Source organism: Enhydra lutris, unplaced genomic scaffold (genome assembly GCF_002288905.1).
Source record: "Enhydra lutris kenyoni isolate GAN:26980312 unplaced genomic scaffold, ASM228890v2 scaffoldscaffold46, whole genome shotgun sequence".
In the NCBI taxonomy this organism is placed as follows: Eukaryota; Metazoa; Chordata; class Mammalia; order Carnivora; family Mustelidae; genus Enhydra; species Enhydra lutris.
The window spans coordinates 7219502-7244861 of record NW_019154130.1 but is presented as its reverse complement, the minus strand read 5'-3'; the positions used below and the strand labels follow the sequence as shown (position 1 = coordinate 7244861).

The window sequence follows — 25360 nt, the reverse complement described above, 5'->3', positions numbered from 1 at the left end:
AGGTTAGCTGTAGGTTTTTTTGTTGTCGTTTTTGTGTTTTCTTAAGAGAAAGAGAGAGCACAAATGGGTAGGAGGGGCAGAGGGAGAGGAGATAGCTGACACCCCACTGAGCAGGGAGTCCCATGTAGGGCTTGATCCCAGGACCCTGGAATCATGACCTGAGTCAAAGGCAGACACTTAACCACCTGAGCCCCCCAGGTGCCCCCAGCTATTGGTGTTTTGTAGACACCCTTCAAGGTTAAGACAGTTTCCTTCTAGTTTTAGTTTGTCGAGAATCTTGGCCATGAACGGATGTTGAATTTGTCAAATGCTTCTTCTGTCTCTACTGACATGATCATATAGTTTTACTACAATTAAATTTTATTTAATCTTCCCAACAAACATTGAGGTGTGTATTGGGCTTACTCCTCATTTTTTTTTTAGATGAAAAAATTAAAACACAGATTCAAAAAGTTGCCCAGTGGCACAGAGCTAGTAAGAGTAGAACCAGGATTTGAACCCAGGAGGGCTGGCATTATGGCCCACATGCTTCGCTACCAGGCTCACCGCCACCCAAGAACAAGCCCTCATGCCTGCTCATAGAAAGCTCTGGAAATGGATCCTAATGGTCCAATGGGTCCCACCTTGACTCACCAAAGTACTGTGGAAGGTTGTTGTCGGTGATTTTCCCTGTCTCCCCTAAGTGCCCCAGGATGGTTGTGGCATCACAATTAATCTTTTTAAACAGATTCTCCACCGAGTTCTTGAGATACTCCAAGGTCTTGCTGATTTCTTTGTAGCTGTTTTCATACATGTCTGCCTCCTCCGTGGTCTTCGTCAGTTTCTCCTGGTGACAGACCCCCAATTCCCAGCCCGCATTAGCCAGACTGCTGCCCTGGACTCTGTGGCCCCATGAGGACTTTCAGTGCAGATGGGAGTTTGGGGTTCTCTGGAAATGGGGTCTCTGAACTACAGGATTTCAAACCACTCAGGAGGTACAAAATCAATCTACTAAGCATTTTAATTAATAAATGCTCAATTAGCATTTTAAAGAAAGAATGTAAATAGAACAGAAGAGAAAGGAAGAGAAAATACTAGTATGCATTTCAGGTAAAGAGGGGAAATACTGTTAAATGTACATTTTGTTTCACTTACATATACATGTATCTACATGTACACTGGATTACTACGTCTTTCCATTTTTTTTTTTAAATAAGCTACACACCCAGCATGAAGGCCAAAGTGGGGCTTGAACTCACAACCCTGAGATTAAGACCTGAGCTGAGACCAAGAGCGGATGCTCAACTGATTGAGCCACGCAGGTGCCCCAGGATTACGGTATCTTCTAGAAGTTGGTGATTCACTTTTTTAACATTGTGACCCCCCCCAGGAAGGAATACATTTTACATCACAGCCCAATGCATGCAACATACATACATATGTACGTACACGTGCGTATGGGTGTGTTTATATGTATTATCTAATCAAATAAAGTAAAAGTTTCACTAATCAATGCTCTATGGCGTGTTTTAATATTTTCTGTTCTGTTTCATTACTTTTGAATGATTTGATCTAAAAAACTGATTTTACCACTTGTAGTTTAAAACATTATCACGCTAGCACAGTAGTTCTCAAAGTGGGGTCTCAGGACCAGGAGCATTCACTTTACCGGGGAACTAGTTAGAAATGCAAATTCTTGGGCTCCAGTCCAGACCCTGACTCAGAGGGTCTGGGGACGGGCCTGGCAACGTGTGTTTTAATGAACATCCAGGTGACTCTGATGCATGATGAAGTTTGAGAAACCCTGCAAGTCCATTGGCTTGCAATCTTGGCTTCTCATTGATATCACCTGGGAGCTTCAAAACACCTGCTGCCCTGACATCCCCCTCCCCCGCCCCAGAGATTCCGAGTGTTTGGTCTGGGGTGCAGCCTGAGCCTTAGGAATTTTAAAGCCTCCCAAGTGAACCTGATTGGCAGCCCCGGGCTGAGAATCCCTGCTCTGGGGTGAGAGCTTCTGGTGCCTTCCTGTCTCTCCATCTGAGTTCCTGGCTTGCTGAGGTGAACTAGGCCCTGTGAGGAACCATGCCCCGTGGCTCCGTATGCTTCACCCCAAATAACAGTCACAAAGTGTCAGCCCTAGCCATACACCCCATTTTCCAGGTGCAGAAACGGGGTCTCCAACGCACACGGTCAGGGGAGGGAGGCCAAGATCTGAACTGTCACTCCACCACCACCACACCAGGCAGCTTCCTGTCCCCAGTTCCCAGGGCTGCGGGTCCTCCGGGGACAGCAAGAGCTGCCCTCTCCTTCTTAAAGGTGGGTTAAGGAATCCCATGGTTAAAGGGACAGCCTGATGTGACGGTGACGGCACCTCACAGGTCACACATGTCACCTCAGCACCTCCTCACAACTGCTTCAGTGTCCAGATGAGGAATATTGAGGTCGAAGAAGAAAAGTGACCTTGTGTTTAGCTTCCTTCTACTGAGTGGCCTAAGTACCTGACCTTTAGTCAGGTGACTAAAGATACCTAAAGTGACCTTCAGGTTTTATCTCTCGAGCAGTCATTTTGAACCAAGGCGATGGTGATTTGGGGTTTTCGCTGACTCATAGGACCACCACAATGAAAGCCACGTTTAGGATTCTCTGCCCTACAGCGTGCCCAGCGTGTGCACTCGTGACTTGATGTTACCTTCATGGCCCACTGCAGCGAGGATGGTCATTATCTCCATTTTACAGGTAAGAAAACAGAGGCTCAGAGAGGTGAAGTCACACAACTAGGAAGTGACTTTTGGAGAGTCATACCCAAGCATTTGTTCCCAGGGCCTTGTTGAAGAACAGGACCAGTCCCAACCCCAAGGAAGCATCTGGACGCTGGGTGGCCCTGAGCCAAGGACATGGGACCCCCAAGCACGTGCTCAGCTTGAGGAGGGTCTCCTTGGACTTGGGCCCTGACTGGAAGGTTTTTTGTTTGTTTGTTTAAAAAAAAATTTTTTTTCTGCCTGGAAGTTTAAATCCTCGTATCTAGGTTCCTGGGAGAGGCCACTCGCAATATGGGTGCCTTATGCTTTGCTGCCCCCCGGTGGCCAACCAGAGAATGGCACTGCCATCCCTATAACCAGGTGCATATCAACAAAGAACAAAATAGGTCACAGAGAAGGAAAGGAAAATGACCCTGGAGCTCAGTTCCTGGGCCAGGAACTGCTGCATTACAGCAGGGCTATGCGGCCACACACTCTGGGTTCATATCTTTGTCAGACGTTTGCTATCCATTCTCCCCTTACACCTTAATAACAAATTCCTGATTGTATTTGGGGTGGCAATGTGCCCAGCTCAAGCTCTACTTCCAATCCTCCTCTGCAATAGAGACGGTCAGTGAGATGTAAACGCAGAAGGCATTGGCTGAGTCTTCACAGAAAGAAACATTTAAGCTGCCTAACCTTCAGCAAAGTTGTTTGTTTCGTTTTGCCTTCCTGACTTTCTTCCTGCCTGGAACATATATGTGATGGCTGGATCTTTAGCAGCTACAGTACAACCATGAGGCATCCTTGGGAATGTAAGCCACATACTAAAGATGGTGAACAGGAGCAGCCTGGGTCACTGATGACATCATACCCTCCCTGAAGGACCTATCTCCAAACTTATTTCTTAACAAAGTAAATAATGCTACCTTGCTTAGGCCATTGTTACTTCGGTTTCTTGTGATTAGCAACTAAATACAGTGCAAAGCACTTATACAGCATCCCAGCTCCATAATGTTGGTCAAGTGACTTTACCTCTCTGAACCTGTTTCTTCATCTGTACAATGTAGAGATCATAGCAACTACCTCATGGGACTGTTGTGAAGATTAAATGAGATAGTACAGGCAAAGCACTTAGCCCAGTGTCTGGTATGAAGTAATTGCTCAAAAAATGTTCATAATAATTGTTATTGACTGAAAACAGGCCACAGCCAAGACAAAGGGGAGAGAAAAAAATTACTGAGGCAGAGCTCTGTCTGGGATTTGCCAGTCTGGGATGAAATTAGAGACACAAGTGCCTGGGCTAGGCTCCCTGAAGTCAGTGAGTCTTTAAAATGGACAAAGAGGCTTTAGGGACAAAATTCTGCAGCAATATCTATAGCAGAGGTGGCTCGAGACAAAGGCTCAGGACATGTCCAAACATGAGCCAGGCCCATAGATTTCATGGGGTACTCCTCCCGAGAACCACTGGACAGATCACTTGACAGACAGACAGACAGACAACAGAGACTCCCACGGCCCTCCCTCCCCACCCTGGTCTTACCTCCAACTCTCTCAGGATGGAGCGGTTGTCATCATGGGATGATTTCTGCTGGGATCTCAAGAAGATGATCTCATCCTGCTTACAAGAGAACCAGACCATAAGGAGGAGTGGGTGCTCTCCTCCCCACCACACCTGCAGCTAAGCCTGTGCCTTGAGGAGATGAGGGGAATTTAAATTATGTTTCCAGGAGCCCCCAAACCCATGGGCCCCTCTTATGCCCATGGAGGTTCTTTCTCATGTTTCTCATGTCTCTTTTTAAGATTTATTTATTTTTATTTTAGAAAGAGAGAGAAAAAAAAAAAAGAAAGAAAGAGAGAGAGAATCTCAAGCAGACTCCACACTGAGCGCAGAGTCCAGTGCAATGCGGGGCTCAATCTGAAAGCCCTCTGAGAGCGGGGCCTCTGAGATCATGACCTGAGCTGAAATCAAGAGTCTGAATGCTTAACCAACGGGGTCACCCAGGTGCCCCTGATATTTCTTAATTAAAAGGAGGATGACGGCATGGGTGGGTGGTTTATTCTTGGAGAATTGTCTAGAACAGCATGGTCAGTAGAACTGTAATGGTGGCAATGTTCTCTCAACACCATCCAGTCCTGCGGCCACTGGCCACTCATAGGTAGGGCCACTGAGGAGCTAATTTTTAATTTTACTTAATTTAAATGGATTTAAACATAAATAGCCATATGTGGCTAGCGCTATTATAATAGATATAAGGCAGCCCCAGGGCAGGGCTTATCCAACTCTAGCAAAAATCAGAATCATCCGGAGGTTTGTGAAAACACAGACTGCGGGGCCCCTCTCCCAGAGGTTCTGGGCCAGTAGGTCTGAGTGTGGCCCAAGAATGTGTATTTCTCAAAAGTTCCCAGGAGCTGCTGCTACTATTGATCCAGGGACCAGATTCGAGAACCCCTAGGGCTAGAACAGTGTGTCCAAATGCAAAAGGCTACCTTTTGAGTTAATTTCATCTCTAGGACTCTGTCCCATAGAAATAGTAGGACATGTGGGCTAAGTGGCTGATCAGGGCTGTCTGTCATGTTATTATTATTATGGCCCCCAGTTAGAGACGATCTAAACATGTATGGATAGTGGATCAGTTAAATCAATGATGGTACATTCATGTCATGAGGGGAATGAGTCTTAAATAAAAATATAGTTCAAAATGCAGATTCCTAGACAATTCTTAGGGAATCTGGGTTTGTAGGTAGGGGATAGAACTTGGGGAATCTGCATTTTTAAGAACTACCTTATGATTCTACTACAGAGCATTCAGGGTCTCCAGAAGCCACTAAAAAGGACACAGAAGATGTTGGGATAGATCTATGATGAATTTCAGGGGAAAAAAAATTCAAAACAGCATGAACAGTCTAGAATGATCCCAGTACTATAAACGGGCACCTTTTCTGCCTCAGGGCCTTTGCACTTGCTGTTTCTTCTGCCTGGAACATTCATTCCTCAGGGATCTGCATAGCTTATTCCCTCACCTACAAGACTGCTCAAATCTTAGCTTCTCAACTTCCCATGCCCTCACTTGGCTCCAGAACCCCTCTTTACCTGTTACACTTTATCTCTTTATCCACATCATTTCCAATTTCTAATGCACTCTATAATTTATGTATTTATTAGGCTTGCCACTTATTGTTTCTCTCTGTCAGAACAGAAACTGCCGGAGGGCAGAACTTCCTGTCATTTTGTTCACTGTGCCATAATCAGTGTCTAGAATAGTGCCTGGCACATAGTGGGTGCTCCGTAAAACAAAACCAAAAGAATATTTTTTGCAATCAGAATATGTAAATCTCAGGGCACCTGGGTGGTTCGGTCAGTTAAGCACCTGCCTTTGTCTCAGGTCATAATCCAAGGGCCTTGAGATTGAGCCCCACATTGGGCTCCTTGCTCAGTAGGGAGTGTGCTTCTCCCTCTCTCTCGGTCTCTCCCCCCTGGTTTGTGCTCTCTCTCTCACTCAATCTCTCTCTCAAATAAATCAATAAAATCTTTTTTAAAAGAATATGTAATTCTCTTTATACTATATATAATCACTATGTTAAGTTTTAAAAGCATCACCCCCCCAAAAAAAAAGAAGTAAGAAGGAAATAGATCAAAATGTCAACAATGATTATCTCTAGGGAATGGGATATGGATGATTTAAAAAATACAATCCTTAGGTATTTTCCAAATTTTCTATAATGAACATATCCATCTAAGATTTTTAAAACATAAAGCATTTTCATTAGAAACAAGCATTTTCAGGAACTGTTCAGCAGGTAGTCCATTAAGTCCCAAAAGCCACAGTTCTATAACTTCAAAGAAAAGCTCAGAAGCTACTGTTCTGGTCCAAACATCATTCTACAAATGAGGAGCCTGAAGCCCAGGGAGATCATGGACTTGTCTGTCCTTCATCAGACACACTCGTGTTAAGGCCAGACACAGGCTGTGTAGCTTAGAGAGGGGGTACTATCATGGTGAATGGGAAAGATCAAGGTCAATTTTGTTTAGTAACCATTTCTTGATTGAATCAGTTTCTGACTAGCGTTCTCACATCTCTCTCCTATGGTCTGTCTTTGTCATCCCACTGGGACTAGTAAGACGCTGTCTCCCAGAAAATGAGAATCAGTGTCCTGCCACTTCCCAGGTCCCAAATGGACCCATCATCCATCCTTTCATCCTTCAAATCTCTGCGCCCTTAGACTTTTCATGCAATACTGCGGATGGCCACCTGAGGGCAGTGGCGAAGCGCCTACCCCGGAGGCAGAAGGTTCAAAGGCACTCAGGGCAGCGGGCCTCAGACACAAGAGCAGATGGGATCCAGCTGGTGTGGGTGGATGTGAGCCGGCGGCCTTCAGTTTTCAGGCGGGCTGCGGAGCTGGAGTTGTAGATCCGATTTTCCAAGAGAAACCAGAAATCCAGGTTTTCATGTGGAATATCCGGATTTTTAAATGTTGGTAACTAATAATTTTTAAATTTGGGGGGTAGGGGAGACCAAGCAAAAGAAGAATGAGAGTGGGGTTCAACCAGTTACAACCTCTGACCCTGGTGATCTCTCCAGAAGGGGTGAAGTCGGTTGGTAGAATCCTAGTTGTTTGGGGTTTATATATTTTTCCTATCCGAGCCCTAGTTTGAGCAGAGGTGCCACAAGAAGACAGGAAGGTAAGGGTCCAGGCAACCCCTCCAGCCACCCCTCCCGCACCCCAACCCCTTCATCCCAAACTGCTCCATTTTACCTGTTTTCTATACCATGTTTCCTCACAACCTGGGTTTAGATGAAAATGTTCTGTGGCTTTATTTATTTTTATTTATTTTTTTATAGAAGTTTGGAAAGTACTGCTCTAGTCCAAAGAGATCATTCTATAGATGTGGAGACTGAGGCCGGGACAGGGCAGGAGTGGCCATCTGTCATCAGACACACTGGTCCTGACAGAGTCTGAGTGGCTGAAGGAGAAAAGGGTAGTATCCTCATGGTGAGTGGCAAGGTCAAGGTCAGTTGCCGTTTTGGAGCTATCTCCTGGTGCCTCCCCCCGTGTGCCGGGCTATCCTGGGCATTGGGAAGGCAGAGGGAATACACATTTGTGCCTAGAAGGCACAACTAGGGGACGTTTGTCCCCTAGAAGATCACCTTCCAGAAGGGAGACATAGGGCCGTTCAAGCTCATCTCCCCCAGCCCTGCCTCCTCTACACACACTGAGCTGAACATTCTCCTTTTTCCCCCAAATCCACCTGCCTCACTTCCTCACCCTCTGCTGCAGACCCAGGGGCTATGACTCTGGGCTCCCTTGTCCCCTGGCTTGGGTTCCACCCAGCCACTGGGAGGCTCCAGCTGGAGATGAGTGGGCGGAAAGAGGTTGGGGGTACTTGCCCCCTCCCCACTGCCCTCTGACCTTTGCAGATCACTAGCATGGCCACACACCCTCCAGGATAGACACAGAGACACCCTCCTCCACATACCTCATTCTTGATTCCAGAAACAGCTCCTTCCTCTCACCTATTCTAGAGCCCTTTCTCGCCGGTCCTGCACTTTCCATTTGTGATTTCCTTAAACCTTTGAAATAGTCCCTCTTTAAAAAATCCTGCCTCGATGTACCCATTTGGGGCATGCCCTCTGTTTCCCATGACCACACTGGTACCACCACCTTCATTCTCATCATGTTCGCATGCCACCTGTATGATTATTACCTATCCCAATCTATTATTATCTATTAATAGTTTTCTTTCAATCAGTCAAATTGTGTTCATTTTATTATGTTCATCATTATTTTACTGTTATTACTACTTATCATCCTAAATAATAATACCCATTAAATCACAAGGTTACAAGCTATGTTTGTCCTAATCCTCATAAAAATTAATTCACCACTAGTAAATTAAAATGTCTTCACCTATATTCGGGCTACTAGCTATCTGTATATGACCAGTGCACCTGCTCCATATTCAGGAGACAGTGACATTGCAAAAGGCTCCCTTCACCATACAAACAGCACGGGGACCCCCAATGGGAGGAATTATGAATTCCCAGTGGTGGTGACATTTGTGTGGGTCAGGACTAATGAGCAGTATTTCATCAGAAGAAAAGCAGGAGTGGGGGAGGAAATGGCACAAGGAAAGTCTCAGAAGAGGGAAGCGCACAGGACAGTGGAGACTAGCAGCCATGGAGGGCGCCTTTGGGGTCCTGAGAGGAGGTGAACCTGCCAAGGCAGTTTGAAGCCAAATTTTGAAGGGCCCCGAGTGTCACACTAAGGAGTTTAGATTCTATGCTATACAGACAGTTCCAAAGGCTGTTTATGTGTGTTCTGGAGAGTAAGCAGCCCAAGGAGCCAGTAAAGTTTGGGAGATTATGGTCTCAACAAAGGTAAATAGGTTTCTTTACTGCAGGACTTGTCAGAGCCTTTACTATGCTCAAGTATAGTAGCATAGTAGAGTAGCTCAAGTTCTCTTCAAGATGGATTGACCATCTCTCCTCAATTCTGTGAAGCTGTTGATTAACAAGGTTCAGCAAACTTTTAAGGCAAAGGGCCAGATAGTAGATATTTTAGGCATTGCAGGCCACATATGATCTCTCCTGTGTATATCCTCTTTTTATTTCTCCTTTTAACTCTGTAAAAATGTAAAAACCATTCTTAGCTCATAGCCCGTACAAAAACCGACCACAGGCTGTATCCAGCCATGGCTATAGTTTAGGGAACCCTGGATTATAGAACATGCCACAGATTACAAGTGTCACTATTGGGGGTGTGGGGGCAGGACCACATTGTGTGTTTGCATCAACTGGAAGACAAATACCAATTTCAGAAAGGTTAAAAGGTAAGGAGGATCCCTGGAGGGATATAGTGTTTTTCAAACCGACTAGACCTCGAGGCCCTCTTTATAGGGCATCTCGAGGAGTGTTTCGAGGAAGCTGCTTTGAGAAAGGCTGCGGTGAGGGTGTGCGGGTCCCAGGCCTAGGAAAGAAGAGCCGCCTGACCTGGATTCTCTGGGTCTTCTTGTGCATCATCTCCATGTCATTGTTGAGCTCTGTGACGTATGTGAACCTGGCGAAGTTCTTCTCCTCCTTGGCCAGAAAGTCCTCGACGAGCTGATTCAGGTTCCCGTCCTCGGTCAGCTTGAGCAGCCTGAGGTGGGCCACCTCATAGCTCTCAAAACTCTCACCCTTGGTCTTCCTCCTGTGCTTCTTTCTCTTGAGAGCTAGAAAGGAGAAGCCAGCAACCATGAATCTGCAGGGAAGTCTCTCAGAGCAGTGCTGGGCAGGGAGACGTGCTCCGTAATATTGTCACTGTGCCCTGGGGAGGAGGCTAGACTTTTCCAGGAGAGGGGGCAAGCACTTTCTTTACTCCTTCGTCATGTCACAGTTGTTTTACTGAGCATCTACTATGTGCAGACATTGTGCTGGGCTCTGCAGACACAAAATCCCTGTCCCCTGGAGCATGTAGTGGAGGACTCAGACAAAAAGAAGAAAGAAAAGGAGATACCCATGTAAACAGAAGAAACACATCACCACATCACCATGCTGTGGCTCTGGTCACAAAAGAGCAGTATCAGGGGCTGTGATGGGGGAGCTGTGTGGCGTGGCAAGGCCTCTCAAAGGAGGTGACATCTGAGCAGGGTGAAGGTCAAAGAAATCCTGTTGGTAGGCTCAGACCTTGGCAAATTTAAGGAACTAAAAGCCAAGAAAGTTTTCTAAGCTCTGTTCTCTCCCGCCTAATGCCTGCCACAGCCCCACCTTTCCTGAACTCAGTCTTGTCTCTGATTTAGCCTCCAAAGGGCCATCACAAAGATCTTTCTAGATCTTCCTAGGCACATCTGGCCTGTGACTCCTTTACCTGTTGTTATTGTTATTTAGAGAGTGAGAGGTGGGTTTTCTCGGAAACACACTTTCTGCAACGCCACAGTCCCAAATGAAAAGGCAGGAGGAGACAGGAGATGCTAAAAGAACAAAACACAAATACAGTTTCCACGGGGTGTGGTGGGGGGGCTCTCTGAAGAGCTCAGACTTTTCAGTCTGTTCAGGAGAGAGTAAAAACAACAGCCGTGAGACTGTTGGCCTCAGAAAGGGCTCTACTTGCAAGGTTGGCCCCTGGCCGTATCTGGGCACTTAAATGGTAAATGGTTCCGTGGATGGTTATCAGACATTCCCTCAATGCTAGGAGTGCCTCATTGTGGTGTGTATGGTTTATGCTGAACACGTGCTTTCCTTCCAGGAGGCTGAACTGGGGCACACAAGGGAGAGGACCCCTACATGGCCAGCCCACAGTGAGATCTTAGGGATGGAGGCTCTAATGAGCTCCCCTAGTAGATACTTCTTCATAAATGTCACAGGGGGATGCTGGAGCAATTAAGCATGTCTTATGTGACTGCCCTGGGAGAAGATTCTGGAAGCTTGTGCCTGATTTCCTCCAGACTTTGCCCCATGTGGCTTTCTTCTTTGCTTGCATGCACTTTGGGTCCCTACCGCATAGCCATGCATGCCACTGCATGCTGACTCTTGTGAATCCTCCTAGCCGATCACCAAAGCTGGGGACCCAACACCCATGTCTGCTCCCCCAGACAATGGAAGGGGAGCCTCAGAGTAAGGACACAGCCTGTGGGTTAGGGTTGGTGGATAAAATACAGGACACCCAGTTAAATTTGAATTTCAGACAAACCGTACATTTTGTTCAAGTATAATTATGCCTTAATTGTAGATAAGCAACAAATAACTTTTTACTTAATTTTAAAAATGTATTCACTGTTTATCTAAAATTTAAATTTAACTAGACATAATGTTATTCGCTAAATTTGACAACCCTACTCAAAGGACTTGGGCCTCCTCAGTTGAGAGAGAGCGACAAAGAATGCCTGGAGAGTATACCTTCTTCCTTTTTGGCCTGCTCCTCAAACTCCAGACGGTCATTCAGCTTGATAAGCAAGAAAGACTTGAGCTTGGTCTCATGGGCATAGATGCGCTCCAGCTCTCGGATCTCCAGATTGTACTGAGAAATGTCCTTCTGCTGGCGGTCCTTCATGGCGGCCATCCGAGCCATGGCTTCCAGCCTGAGCGAGGTGAGGCAGGGTCTGAGTGTCCAGAGGCTCCCTTTCCCCTCCCTTCTCCCTACCAGACTGGAGGGAATTGCTGCTGATGACCATCACTTCTTTTACTCATGGAGGATCTGGGGTCGGAGGAACAGCCCTCCTTACCTGAGTGACTGGAGCTGCCAGCTCCTAGACCATAACCAGGAAATGATCTTTCTGTCATCACCATCACCACCACCACTATGACCACCACAGCCACCATGACCATTATCACCACCACCACCACCATCACCGCCACTGTCACCATTATCACCACTGCAACGACCGTCACCGCCACCATCATCGCCACCATCACCGTCACCACCACCACGACCATCATCACCACCATCACCAACACCGCCACCACAACCATCGCTACCACGACCATAACCTCCACCACCATGACCACCATGATCATCACAACCACCACCACCACCACCACCACAACCACCACCACCTCATCATTATCAGCACTTGTCAATTACTGTGGTCCAGCCAATCCTTATATACATATACTATTTAATCCTCACTAACCCCCAAAGCGTCCTACAATAATATAGTAGTGACCGAACCAGAATTCAAACCCCGATCTCTCCAACTCCAAAACCTATGCTCTTCACAGCCCAACTAATATTCCTCTCACCCCTACAAGTATGAGGCCAGGAGATAACCCAGGACTCAAGGCAGGGGCATCTGGAGGAGAAGGCCCAGAAGAAAGGTTTGAATCTCAACCCTCCACTGTTTACCTAGCTCTCAGGTTAAGTATTTTGGCAGCTCAAAGCCTTCATATCCTGGTCTGTAATAAAAGATGGCTATAGCCCCCGGGGCGGCTGTGAGGGCTGACTGATCCCCAGAGCATCGAGCACCGTGCCTGGCACACAGTCAGCGCTCAGAGTTACGATGAAGACGTAAGATCCCTCAAGACACAAGCCCAGGAGCAGAGGTGCTCAGCAGGGGGCTAAGAGGCATCTCTGCCCCTAAGGTCTCCCCCCCAGCCCACCTCTGCTCATAGGCCTGGGCAGACTGCTCAATAGCCATATTCATGGTTTTCTTCTGCATCAGCAAGCGTCGCTGGAGGTGCTGGTACACGTTGTCGTAAGCAGCCTTCTCGTACCGCAGGTCCTCGATCTCCTTCCGGAGCTTGGCATTGGTGGTCAGCATCTTGTCAAAGTGCACGGTGACCTGTGGGCAGGGCTGTGCTTCAAAACTGAGCTCTCTCCTGGGGCATGAGACAGGCTTCCAGAAGGCAGCCAAAGGGTGGGAAGGTCTCCCCCCCACCTCCCGCCGGAGGTCCAGAGCACAGAGGCTGGAGCGCTGGGTGAAAGGCTGAAGTTGGCCCCCAAATGGCTAAGTGGTCTCTTTTTTTCTTTTTTTAAGATTTTATTTATTTATTTGACAGACAGAGATCACAAGCAGGCAGAGAGGCAGGTAGAGAGAGAGGGGGAAGCAGGTTCCCCACTGAGTAGAGAGCCCGATTCAGGGCTTAATCCCAAGACCCTGAGATCATGACCTGAGCCGAAGGCAAAGGCTTAACCTACACTGAGCCACCCAGGCGCCATGGTTAAGTGGTCTTAGGCAAGTTTCTTGCTCCCCCCTCCCCAACTCCCTAGATTTTAAATTTCTTGATGACTTTTATACCTAACTTCCAGTTTTTAGCAATGGCAGGGGAGAGGGGAAAAGGTAAATGACACCACGAGGAAACAATCAGCCAAATCCAGAAGGTAGAACTTTCTATATCACAGCTGACCCAGACTCTTCAACCAGTTAGTTGATGGCTGTGAAGAGCCGTAGAGCACCATTTGGGGCCGGATGATTCTTTGTGGTTGGGAGTTATCCTGTGCTTGGAGTGTTAAAGAAGCAATCTCTAGGGGTGCCTGGGTGGCTCAGTGGATTAAAGCCTCTGCCTTCGGCTCAGGTCGTGATCCCAGGGTCCTGGGATCGAGCCCCGCATCGGGCTCTCTGCTCGGCAGGGAGCTTGCTTCCTCCTCTCTCTCTCTCTGCCTGCCTCTCTGCTTACTTGTGATCTCTATCTGTCAAATAAAAAAAAAAAAAAAAAGAAGCAATCTCTATGTTCTACCCACTGAATGCCAGCAGCACGGCCCCCAATCCAGCCGTGACAAGCAAAAATGTCTCTTTGGATACAATGTCCCTTTAGGGGCAAAATCATCTCTGCTTGGGAACCACTGCTGTCAACTAGATAAATTTAAGAGACCTAATGATCACGTGAAACTTGATTGGCTCCAACTTTAAAAGACATTTTGGGGCCAGCTGGAGATTAATGTGGGCAATATTAAGGAAATAGCATTAATTTTTTAAGTTGTGATACGGTTTCATGGCTATGAAAGAAAATGCTTGATCTTTAGGGATGCAAACAGAAGTATTTAGGGGTGAAATAGCATGATGTCTGTAATTTACCTTAAAATACTTCAGGGGAAAGAAGGGTGAAACAAATATAGTAAAATGTTACCGATTATTAAATCTAAGTGATAGGCATGTGGGTGTTCATTATTTTATTCCCTCCACTTTTCTGTACATCTTATTAAATTTATCTTAAAAAAAGTTTTTTATGCAAAGTGCTCACGTAGACATTGAAAAGAAACAATGGCAGAAAATATTCCTAATGGATATAAAGTAGCTTCGATCAGAGTTTTCCAAAGCATGTTCTGAGAAACTTTGGGTTTCTGCAAGAAGGGGGAAGGTGAGGTATGCCACCAGAATGCAAAATTTAAGAAGATACTCACTCTCCCAGTGTCAGCCCTGCATTTCCATGAGCCTAAGAGTGAGTGCCTCAAATTTTGCATCCTGGGCTCTTTACTTGCCTAGCCCTAGTCCTGGCCCTGTGTTTCTCTGTAGGATGTTTCTGTGGCTACCACACAATGGAAGGGAATCCAGGAACAGAATCATTCTTATTCTTTCTCTGTCTTCTACTTATCATTAAGAAGATATTGGTCATGAGTCCTTCAGACTTTAGTGTGAATTTTACTCTGGGACTGTTGACATGCTACCTATCCTCTGATTGTGGGATAAAAATGGGAGGGCTCTCAGACCCCACTGAGTAAGTGGAGGAGGCTTTAAGTCCTGCGGTATTCTGGGACCCTGAAATAACCTTTAGAGATGGCTACCTAATCTACTAAAAGGCACAGCCAGACCTGGTCAGGGAAGGGTGTAAAGGGGACCCATCTGAGAAGTAAAGGAGCAGCACTCCTCTCAGAAATGAAAGAAGAGACATTACTATAGACCTTACAGAAATAAAAAGAATTATAAGGCAATGTACTAAGAACAACTGTAAAACAACAAATTAGGATAACTGAGATGAAATGGATAAATTCCTAGAAAGAAACAAACTGCTTAATTGACTCAGGAAGAAACAGAAACTCTAAATAGATCTATTACAAAAAAGCACACCTCTGTAGACAAGTGATCATTAAATCATGCATGCAAAAAAAAAAAATCATGCATGCATTTGTTCATTCATTCATTCATTCATTCCATCAATAGATGTTTGCTAAGTACCTACTCTAAGCCTCACGCTGTACTGGGCATTAATGATTCTTAACCAAGGGGCCCTTCAGTTTCACCAAGGTTGTTAATAGTGCAGATGCCTGGGTCTAAGCCTTACAGGTTCTAATTCAAAACCAGTGAATCTAGAGAATTACAGATTCTGACTCAAAACCAGGAATCTACTTTTTAACACACATCCTAGGCCCTCTGAGGCATGGGTGCAAATCACTGGGCATGGATATTAAAAAGACACTGTCTGCGTTCAGTCCACTTCCAGGTAACTGGGAGACAGAAATCAGATCCAATTAACTTCAGCCATCCCTGGTTAAAGCCTGGTGGTCAGAGTTTGGGGGAAGCTAAGCGCTTTGTATAGTGAGGCACTGACCGGCTTCCCTCCAAATCAATTCACTTGCCCTCTCTCCTGGATTATGTTGTGGGAACTGTTATTTCACTAGTCAGACTGGAATGTGTTTGTATGTGCTCAGCATTCTTTCTTCCTTTCTTTTTGCTTTTTTACCACTTCTTCTCAGCTTTCAGTCCACATTGTTGGATAGGGCTGTCCTCTCTTGACTTGGGGGGTGGGGGAGTGATCCAAGAGTAGTCATGTGACTCAAGTCCATGTATTCTTCTGAGCACAGTGATTGGCTGAGGGATGGACACTTGATCCAAGATGGCTCAATGCGAACCCTCCCTGGAACTTGTGATTAAACTCTTAGGAAAGAGATGGTCCTTTTCTGCTGGTGTTTGTTCACATTGGGGGCTGCCCAAGAATGAAGTCATCTCCACCCAAAGGAGATATGGACAGAGAAAGTATCCTCAAGACATGTTTGGAGCACCTGGATCCAGCTATGCCTGAAGGCCCCACTTTTGCCCCTAAATTTTTCTGCTCTACGGCCAATCTGTTTTCTTTTTTGTGTAAGCCAGTTCATAATTCAGAGAACCCTGCTTAATGCAAAAAGTCACTATAAATTGAAGTGATCAGGAAACATCACTTTTCTCTTTACCAAGTTATGCATGTCTATGCTGAATATTTCCTAGAGACAATATCAAAACAACCAAAAAGCACTAGGTCTAATAGAGGCATGAGCAGATTGCAATGGGGGAAGAAAGTCTCACTAATTCTCTTGCTGAAGGGTAATATTTGAGCTGCTTTTTAAAAATGAGCAAGTTTTTAAGTCAAGGCACTAAAAATAGTCATCCCAGGAGAGGTGGGGGATTAGAATAGAGGACGTGGGGGCAACAGCATGGTGCATAAAGCGCGGAGAGCAAGAAGGAGAAAGGCACCTTGGGTAACAATGGGCCGAGTGGGTAGAACAGAGTGGGTGGAACAGAGTGGGTGGAACAGAGTGGGTGATGAGTCTAAAAAGGCTGTCTGGCTTGTATGAACACCATTAGTTCACCCTCTCCTGACTCAACCAACAGGGTGGGTAGGTTCTGCTAATGGCTCCACAGACCACATTCTCTACTCTGAGCAAGGGAAGGCAGAGCTGTTTGCAAAGCTGCAGAGAACACCTTACGTACAAGATTCAAACGGGTTTCCAGAATGTGGATCTGCTTCTGCAGTTTCCGGGGGTCATTGGCTTCCTGTATCTTTGCGAAGATCTGTTTTTGGTTTGCAATTTTTTTTTCCATCTGAACAATCTGGAAAAAAAAAAAAAAAAGGAGAGAGAGAAAGAAAACCCCCAGCTGTGTTAAATTAACATCTGTATGGGTACAAATTCTACAGATCACTAATGTAAGCATGCTAAAATAAAAACTGCAATGTTCCTTCTTTTCCTACAAATAGAATTTTAATTTCTTTCTTGAATGCATGTTCAACTCAACTACACTTAGCCAGTTTGGGTAAAATGAGGCAATTTAGAGGTTTTGCTTTTACCTGCGCACATGAATTTCACTCACCTTTTGGTCCAAGCTTCTTTTGGTTGGGTTTCATATCACCTGTGGCCAAAAGCATTCCTCGCACACCATGCCCTTAGGATCATTGATTCTGACTTCAAGTAAGTGACATACACTCTTGCCATAGCTGGCAGGAAAGAATTTGGGTCTACCCCAAACCAACGATAAGAATTTCATTTTCCTTTGCCAGTGATTGACATAGAAGTAGATATATACTCTAGCCCTGGCCAATGAAGGAAAATCAGCTGGAAAGATTTTGCGAAATATTCTTTCCCTCATTAGAGTGTAAGAACCTGCCCCTCACCCCTTCTTCACATCACTGAATGTGATGATATGAGAAGCCACACCAGCTAAGCTTTGGCAGCCATCTTGAGACCAAGAGGATCAGAGAGAAAAAGACCAACCTATCATTACAGAGCTACTAAAAAAATCCCTGGGATGACCTTTGTCCAGACAGACTTCTTATTATGTGAGAAAAACAAACTTCTATTCTTCCAGCCACTTCTAGTCAAGAACTACATTGCTTGTAGCCCTATCTGTTCTCACCCGTACATCAAACAAGATGGCCGCTCAGATGATCAGGCATCAAGGGAACCACTGGGACTCATAATCTCATAAGGCATGTAAAGGCTGTTTAGGAGTGATATTAGCAGCCAGGCTTTGGTTCAAGCCAGTCGGAAGTCTGTTCTACTTGGTTCTCCTCTCCTGGGCTCTGCACAGGCAGCACCCAGCACCTTCAACACAATGTCGTCGGTTCAATAGATGGGAGGGCAGCCTCCCCGGCCTACAGCGTTGCCTGCCCTGAAGGCATGCCCACCCCTGCCTGAGCTGACCCAGAGACCTCAGGCTCCAGCTCCTCTTCAGCACGTCCCAGTGGCTCCTGTGATTAAATTCAGCCTCCTATTCCCTTCGGTGCCTTTATGTCAGATGTTGCTTTTGTGACGCTGAGAGTAATTAGGCCTCTAATTTGTCTTTGGGAAGGCAAAGACAAGGCCACCAACAGGAATATGTCGCCTATGTGAGGTGCTCTCTTCAGCATAAAGGCACAGGCTTATTCGCTTTTTGAGGCCAGGCAGGGCCCGGGGAGGTCCCTGCCTCCAGTGACTGCTAGCAAGGAAGCAGCTCTGGAAATTGTGAGGTGGGCACAGCAGCAGGGGGTTCTGGGACCTGCCCACCCTGAGATGGAAGTCGGCAGAGAGGGTTTTTGTACACATCAGTGAGCGCCATATTCTCTTGAGGATCCCAACATAGTTGGGACGCCTGGGTGGCTCAGTCAGTTAAGTATCAGTCTTCAGCTCAGGTCGTGATTCCAGGGTCCTAGGATCAAGTCCTGCCTCGGGCTCCTTGCTCAGCAGGGGGCCTGCTTCTCCCTCTACCTGCTGCTCTCCCTGCTTGTGCTCGCTCTCTCTGAGAAATAATCTTTTAAAAAAGTAGCTTGCCTACTGTTTCTGAGGACCCACATCCCCATCTTTTCTTCAATTTTCCACTTTCTTCACTGTTATTGCCTCTCTCTTTCATTCATATTTTCATTCATCACTGATTATTAAACACCTGCTCTGTGCAAGACAACAAAGGGTATGATGGCAATCAAGACAGTATGATGCTTCCTGCCCTCACAGAAACTTATAACCTAGGGCTGGAAACGAGCTATAAAGCAGAGTTAGTCCTGGGAAAAGGGAGATAAATAAAGTATTTTGGACATGGACAGCAGGGGCATCTAGAGAGGAAATAAAGGGACAACCCTCTGGCAGAAAGAGCATTTGGGCTGAGACCTGAAGGATGAAGAGGACCTCCCCAAGCAGAGAAGATGGGGAAGGGCAATCCAGGCAGAAGGAACAGCAGGTGCAAAGGCCTGCAAATGAGAGACAGCACTATGGGCTCATGAAAGTGGCCAGTGTGGACAGAACACAGGCTGGGGCAGGAGAGAAGGTGGGAGGGGCAGGAGGGATGCAAGGCAGCTGGGCCAACAAACCAAACCATTAGAGTTTGGCTCTGAGCTCAAGAACAACAGGAAATTACTGAAGGGTTTGAAGCAGAGGAAATACGGAATGAGAGTTCCAGATTCTCTGTCAGTAAATATTTATTGAGGACCTACTATGTGCCAGGCAATGGGATAGGCGCAGGATGGGTAGAGAGAGGAACAAAACAGACATGGTCCTTGCCATTCCTGGAGGTGACAGGTTAGAGACAGATGACTCCTGTGTTAAAGTCTAATTACCACTGGGAGAAGGGCTATGAGGGACGTGACGTGGGATGTCATGAGAGGAGGTAAGGGAGTTTGGGGAGATCTTCTGTTTGCCCCCACAAGGTTCATTCTCCACTCTATCCCACCCACCCTGTTCTGGACCCCAGGAGGCTAATCCAGAAGGAGCCCTGATGACTCCCTTGCACTGGGAGCCCATGGGCGAGAAGAAAGAGGCTGGGGTATTTATTGCCCCAGCTTGCTCTCTGTCTTCAGGTTCCAGAGTGTCTCCCCTGCCCACTGCAGCTAACCCTACAGGGCTTCAGTGTCCCTACTCTGGACTCACACCCTTGTAAATAGAGCCTCATAAAACTCTCCTCAAAGTACCTTACTGAGCATACTATTTTTTTTTTTTTGGCCAGGATCCTAACTAATGCAAGGGGGATACACTTTAATCAGGAGAAAGGGTACAGAAAAGGCGTTCCTGAGAAAGTTACATTTAGGCTGAGCCATAAAGGACAAGAAGCAGGGATCAGGGTAACATGTGCAAAGGCCCTGAAATAAGAACAGTTTTTGCATATTTGAAAAAAAAAAACAAGTGTTCTGCAGCTGAGGGAGATGAGTTGAGAAAGGAATGACATGGGATGAGGACAGAGGGGCAGGCTGGGGCTAGAACACACAGGAGCTTTCAAGCCATAGTAAGGGATAGGACCATTAACACGATTTGGTAGACAATTTTGAGCCTCTGGGTCATGGGCAGAAGTGACGTGCCACTCCCAGGATGCTGTATTCAATTGTCAGTGTGAGACTCTTCAGAACTCTCTTTGTCACAACACCTAGTGATATTCAAGATGGTGGATACCCCATCCACCTGGTCCCAGAGGAGAAGATACAAGAGCCCACAGCCGATCCATGACATAGCATGAACGGGGAAGAACCCTCTATTGTTTTAAACCACTGAGTTGAGGGTAGGGGTGTTAATTGCTGCATAACCTAACCTCTCCTGATCGGCACAGTAGGGTTGGGAATTTACTCTGAGTGGAGAGGGAAGGTGCTGGAAAACATAGTGGAGGAATGGACTGGGAGAGTAGAGGTCACAAGGCTGAGGAGGAAGCTCGGTCCCTTTTAGAACATGGGGCGTGAGATCTGGCCAAAGGCATCATGGCTACTCCCCCCCATTCCAGCCCCTTCCTCCCCAGCTCCAGTTAACCCTCCAAGGGAAAGACCACACCTTCTCATCCAGTTCTGCCAACAACACTTTCATTGATTTAATCAGGGCCTCATAGTCATCCTTGGTCTGCAGCAGGAAACACAGCTCCATGTAGTTTTTCTCATTCAGATCCAAGTTCTTTGAGGACTTGATGAGACCCAAAAGCAGAGTGATCTCATCCTGCTCTTCCTGCAGAGCCTTGATTTCCTTGCTGTTGGGAAAGCAGCACGTCATTAACCCTGCGGCCCAGAGTTCACACCCTGCGCGCTGGAGTTCACCTCGCTCTGCAGCTCCAGGCTCCTGAGCACTGCAGGCAGAGGCAGACAAGTCACCTCCCTCCCTGGAGGGTGGCAGGGGGCTTACGGCAGGTCTCAGGTCCGGGTCTAGAGCTCTGGCTGCCTGCAACCCCAAAGCTCCGCCCCCTCGCTAGGGGCCTTTTCTTCCTAGGGAACAATTTGCAGCTGTGCCTGTCAAAACCCATTACCTACGGGGGTGAGGGGGGGGGTGTTCTCTCTTTTGCCAGCAGCTCACAGGCATCTGTCTGATTTTGCTGACTTTCTTTCCAGACTTCACAACCAATTATCTCTGGTAATAAGAGCCAAGCGCATCAGGCAGGCATTTTCAATTTTGCATCAACACAGAGGTGCGCGGTAACCTCCAACCTCCTCCAGTTTCTCTACGCAGGGTGCTAATGATTTATGAAATCAGCTGACACGAGTCTCCTCCTCTCCCTCTCCCTCCTCTGGAGAGGACAGGGGTAGGACTGTGGACAAACAGGGATTTTTGAATGAAAAAAGGCTCGGGCGATGGCAAATGAACAATGGGAAATGGCGCTGAGGCCAAGTTTCTGGCAAAGTCTGGGCACCTGACACAGCAGACAGTGTGGTCTACAGCCTAGCTGCCTCGATGTCCTTTGGAAGCTTGGAAAAATGCAGAAGTTCAGGCCCCAACCCAGGACCTATTGAATCAGAATCTGCTTTGTAACAAGATCCTCAAGTCAGGCATATGCACATTTTAAAAAAGATTTTATGTATTTGAGAGAGAGCAAGAGCAAGAAAGAGGGAGAGAGAGAGCGAGCCAGCACAGAAGAAGGAGAACCAGGCTCCCCGCTGAACAGGGAGACCGATTCTGGGCTGGATCCCCTGAAATCATGACCTGAGCCAAAGGCAGACGCTTAACTGCCACCGAGGTGCTGATGTTCAGTAGAATTTCTGCAATGACAGGAATGTTCTCTATCTACTGTCCAACAGCATCCACCAGGCACCATCAAGTGCTGTTGGGCACTTGAAATGTGGCTAGTGAACTTGAAATGTGGCTAGTGCAAGTGAAGAACTGAATTTTTAATCTTCTTTCATCAACTACAAATGTACATAGCCACATGTGGAAACGTACCCCTAATTCTAGAGCTGCTTGTCTTCTAAACCAGCTGGGACCTTTCTCCCCGTCTTAAGGTCTTCTTGGGAGGGGGTCTTTGTTAAGGTGAAGAGAAAAAAAGAGCAGGAGAGTCCACCAGAGTTGGGAGTTCGGAGGGCACAATAAAAGCAAAAGGAAAGTTTGTCTGTCTCATCAGCAGGGCTGGGACTGGGGGGTGAGGTGCCCCTAAATTTAAGGAAGCCTTCACTCTTGGGGGGTACAGGTGCAGGACGAGCACTGAGGAAAAAGCACCTCCTTAAATACTGCAATCTAGGTACCTCACTGAGCTCTTCTGAGTCCTGGCAACAGGTGTTGCACTGGAAGAATCTAAAATCTCTACTTTGCCACCCTCTCCCTTTCAGGTCCATCACAGTGAAACCAGATCAAATGGACTGGGGTAAAAGTAGAACTAAGGGTAAGATTTAAGAAAAACTGTCAGAGACCCACCAGGGAGGAGGCTTTTCCTGATGCTCACCAGGGGTAGGCTGTGAATCAGGCCTACCAGGCACAGAAGTGCAGGTTGTAGACTGCACCATCCAAAGGGAGCTCTATCTGCTTGAAAAACAATCATTGATTCCTTGACTTATTATACTTTCCTGAGGGATGCTTCATCTTACTTGAAAAAAATCCCTACGTAATGACAGTGTTTCCAACAGATGGCAGTAAAGTGTCTTAAGAAAGGGTGCCTTTTTATAATTCACATGAAGATCCCCTATGGACTAGCTCTGTGTGAATTAAATCTACTGAAAATCTGAACCACCCCACTTCCCCTACCCTCTGAACTTCACACAACATCCAAGATTTGTTTCTAATAATTTTCTTTCTAATAATGGGAAGTTTCTGTCTGTATAAACGTTATGGCTGTAGCTAAGGAATTACATTCCTTTGAAGGGAATCTGAGGATATTTGTTTATTCAACCTCAGGGAACACTTTTCTATTGTCTAAAAAAGCTATCCACATCATAATTTCTAGGACAACCCAATTTCAAATATTTGATCTTGCAGATTCCATAACGACGCACAGCAGGAAACATCTTTCGGGATAGCCGCAGCCTGGTGATTTCCTCCTCTCTGCTATCCCCCCCCACTCCAGTTGCTAGAACCCTGGTAGCAAACCTCAAGAGCCATTTTTGTATGCTAAGGCCCAGTCCCCGCCCCCTGGCCAAAGCTGATTGGGCCAGGAGTAGACACCTGACCCAAGCTAAGCCAATCAGATTCCCCCCTTCCTGGGGGGAATTGAGTCACCACAGCCGTGGCCTCTGGGTATGGTCCTGGGTAGCTCAGGAGTTGGGGCAGCCATCCCCCACCAGCCAACGCTAAGATGAAGACCGGGAAGAACAAAACCCACGTGTAGAAAGAAACAGGAACCGGAAGTTTTCATTTGGGTCCTTCCCTGAGACATGGGCGTCCTGCTCCCCCTTGGGAGCCCTGGTGACAGGCTGGCTTCTGAGAATAAATCCCCCCTGCCACTGAAGCTGTCCCACCTAGGTACCCAGGAGGGCTTCAGAATCGGGTCCCCGCCCAGAGGCGACATGAGAAGGCAAACTGCATGAAACCAAATCCAAAGTTTTCTCCAAGTTCACTCAGTATGAAACTCTGAACATCACTTACCGCTGGTTCGAGATCTTCTGCTGGGAACGGAAGTTAAAGGACTTCCGACTTTCCACCATCTTCCTGAACTGCTGCTTCAGCTTCCGAAGCTCAGCCTCAGCCAGCTGCTCTTTGACCTTCTCCGAAGGTTCCGGGATGGTTTCGGAGCCTTTTCTCCTGTGCTTCTTTGGCTGCGTGAGATGGGGAGAGGCATTGAGCTACGGGTTAGGTGATCAGAGAAGCCTACATGTCAGCTCAAGGGCAGAGGGCAGGAGGGCATCTGGGGGCAGGACTAGAGGTGGAAGATCACCCTTGGGTGATGTCAACTGCTTATCTGTTACACGGAAAACCTGCTCTGGGTTGCCAGGGTAGAGAGGAGGCTGGGTCTCATTATTGCATACTGAAGAGGTGGCCTTGCTGTGTGACCTTGGGTGAATCACTTAACGTCTCTGAGCCTCCAGTTTCTCGTCTATAAAATGGGTGCATATAGATTTGTTTTCAGGATTAGATGAGCTAATATGTGTATTTAGTGGCTATCACAGTGCCTGACCCACAGGAAGCGCTCCATACACAGGAGCTGATACCTACCATTGGCATCTTGAAGGACTTGTGCTTTCGCTATGCTTAGACACCGGGGAGGTCAAAGCCAGTGAGTGCTCCTCTCTCTCTGTCTCTGCAATGTCCTGTCCACATTGGCAAAAGGAAGACAATGTGTGAGCCACCCGGCTAGCAGTGTGGGACCCAGTGGCACCTTATCCCGTCCCCACCCCCTGCAGTCCTTTCCTCCTCCCACTACTTTGGCACATGTGGAGGACATGGCAGATGGCTGCCCGGGTGTGAGAAGAGCCTTCTTCTTCTTCTTCTTCTTCTTCTTCTTCTTCTTCTCTCTTTTTTTTAATAAGCAATGCTTGCCTGAAACCCGTTCCTCTCACAATTTATTATTAGGAGCCAGGCAGATGGTTCTGGCATATTGGTTACCCTCCTGCTCCCTGTGTTCCAGAAGAAGAGGGGGCAAATGGCATCAGGGCAATGTGACCTCTGATGAGTTAGTCCATGCAATTAGTCCAGCGTCAGCTTCAGCTAAGGATAGAATGCACACATACAGACACCTGCCTTTTAAAGCAGGATCCAGAGGTACCAAGAGGCACTTTTATCAAGTCATAACTTGAACTTCATCTGGGCCATGTATTCAGAGGAGGGGAAGACAATGTTAACCCTACAAGACCCGGAGGGCTGTGAGATCCACGGCACCCCGACTCCCAGACTTGAAGGGCTAGATTTCTAAAGCAGAAACTTCAAGCTTTGCCACCCACTGAGGGGTCCTGCAGTCCAGTGGATTAAAGTATTAGTTGTGTCAATCATCAGATCTCGGCAAAAATTCCTCCTCCTCCACTTACTAACCTTGGGCAAGTCATTTCCGTTCTCTGGACCTCATTTCCTCCTCTGGAAAATAAGAGAATTTCTAGAAGGCACCTCACAGGTTGGGAAGCCTTAAGGTACCTCACTGAGCCTGGCACATAGTAAGTGCTCAGCAAACGGGCTGGAATGATAATGGTATTGTATGGATTGTTTCATCTGGTGAAGGTCCAGTGTAGTAACTGTTTCTGAGGGCTGAGGATTGTGCGGTATTCCTCTAGCTTCTGGTAACAACACCTGGATTTGTTCTGGGAAACCACCCTCACCTTCACTCGCAGTCATTTTTTGAACCTGGGACTGACCCCACCCCTTCCTATCAGATTGAAATATGTGACTCTGGAAGGGCCAATCAGAATGCC

At 46.9% G+C, this 25360-nt stretch overlaps 1 protein-coding gene across 1 annotated transcript in view; it reads right to left on the bottom strand.

Annotated features, from left to right (window-relative positions):
- The window catches only part of LOC111156533 (coiled-coil domain containing 63), a 28572-nt gene extending 4892 nt beyond the window's left edge, over positions 1 to 23680 (bottom strand). The window contains exons 1-8 of the mRNA XM_022517491.1: positions 23607 to 23680; positions 20604 to 20793; positions 16816 to 16935; positions 12794 to 12975; positions 11594 to 11775; positions 9710 to 9930; positions 4261 to 4335; positions 634 to 826 (exon numbers count right to left, since the gene is read on the bottom strand). Of these exons, the coding sequence (XP_022373199.1) occupies positions 634 to 826; positions 4261 to 4335; positions 9710 to 9930; positions 11594 to 11775; positions 12794 to 12975; positions 16816 to 16935; positions 20604 to 20793; positions 23607 to 23665 (1222 nt within the window). The 5' untranslated portion in view covers positions 23666 to 23680. The remainder of the gene's footprint in view (positions 1 to 633; positions 827 to 4260; positions 4336 to 9709; positions 9931 to 11593; positions 11776 to 12793; positions 12976 to 16815; positions 16936 to 20603; positions 20794 to 23606) is intronic.
- Positions 23681 to 25360: the final 1680 nt, after the last annotated feature.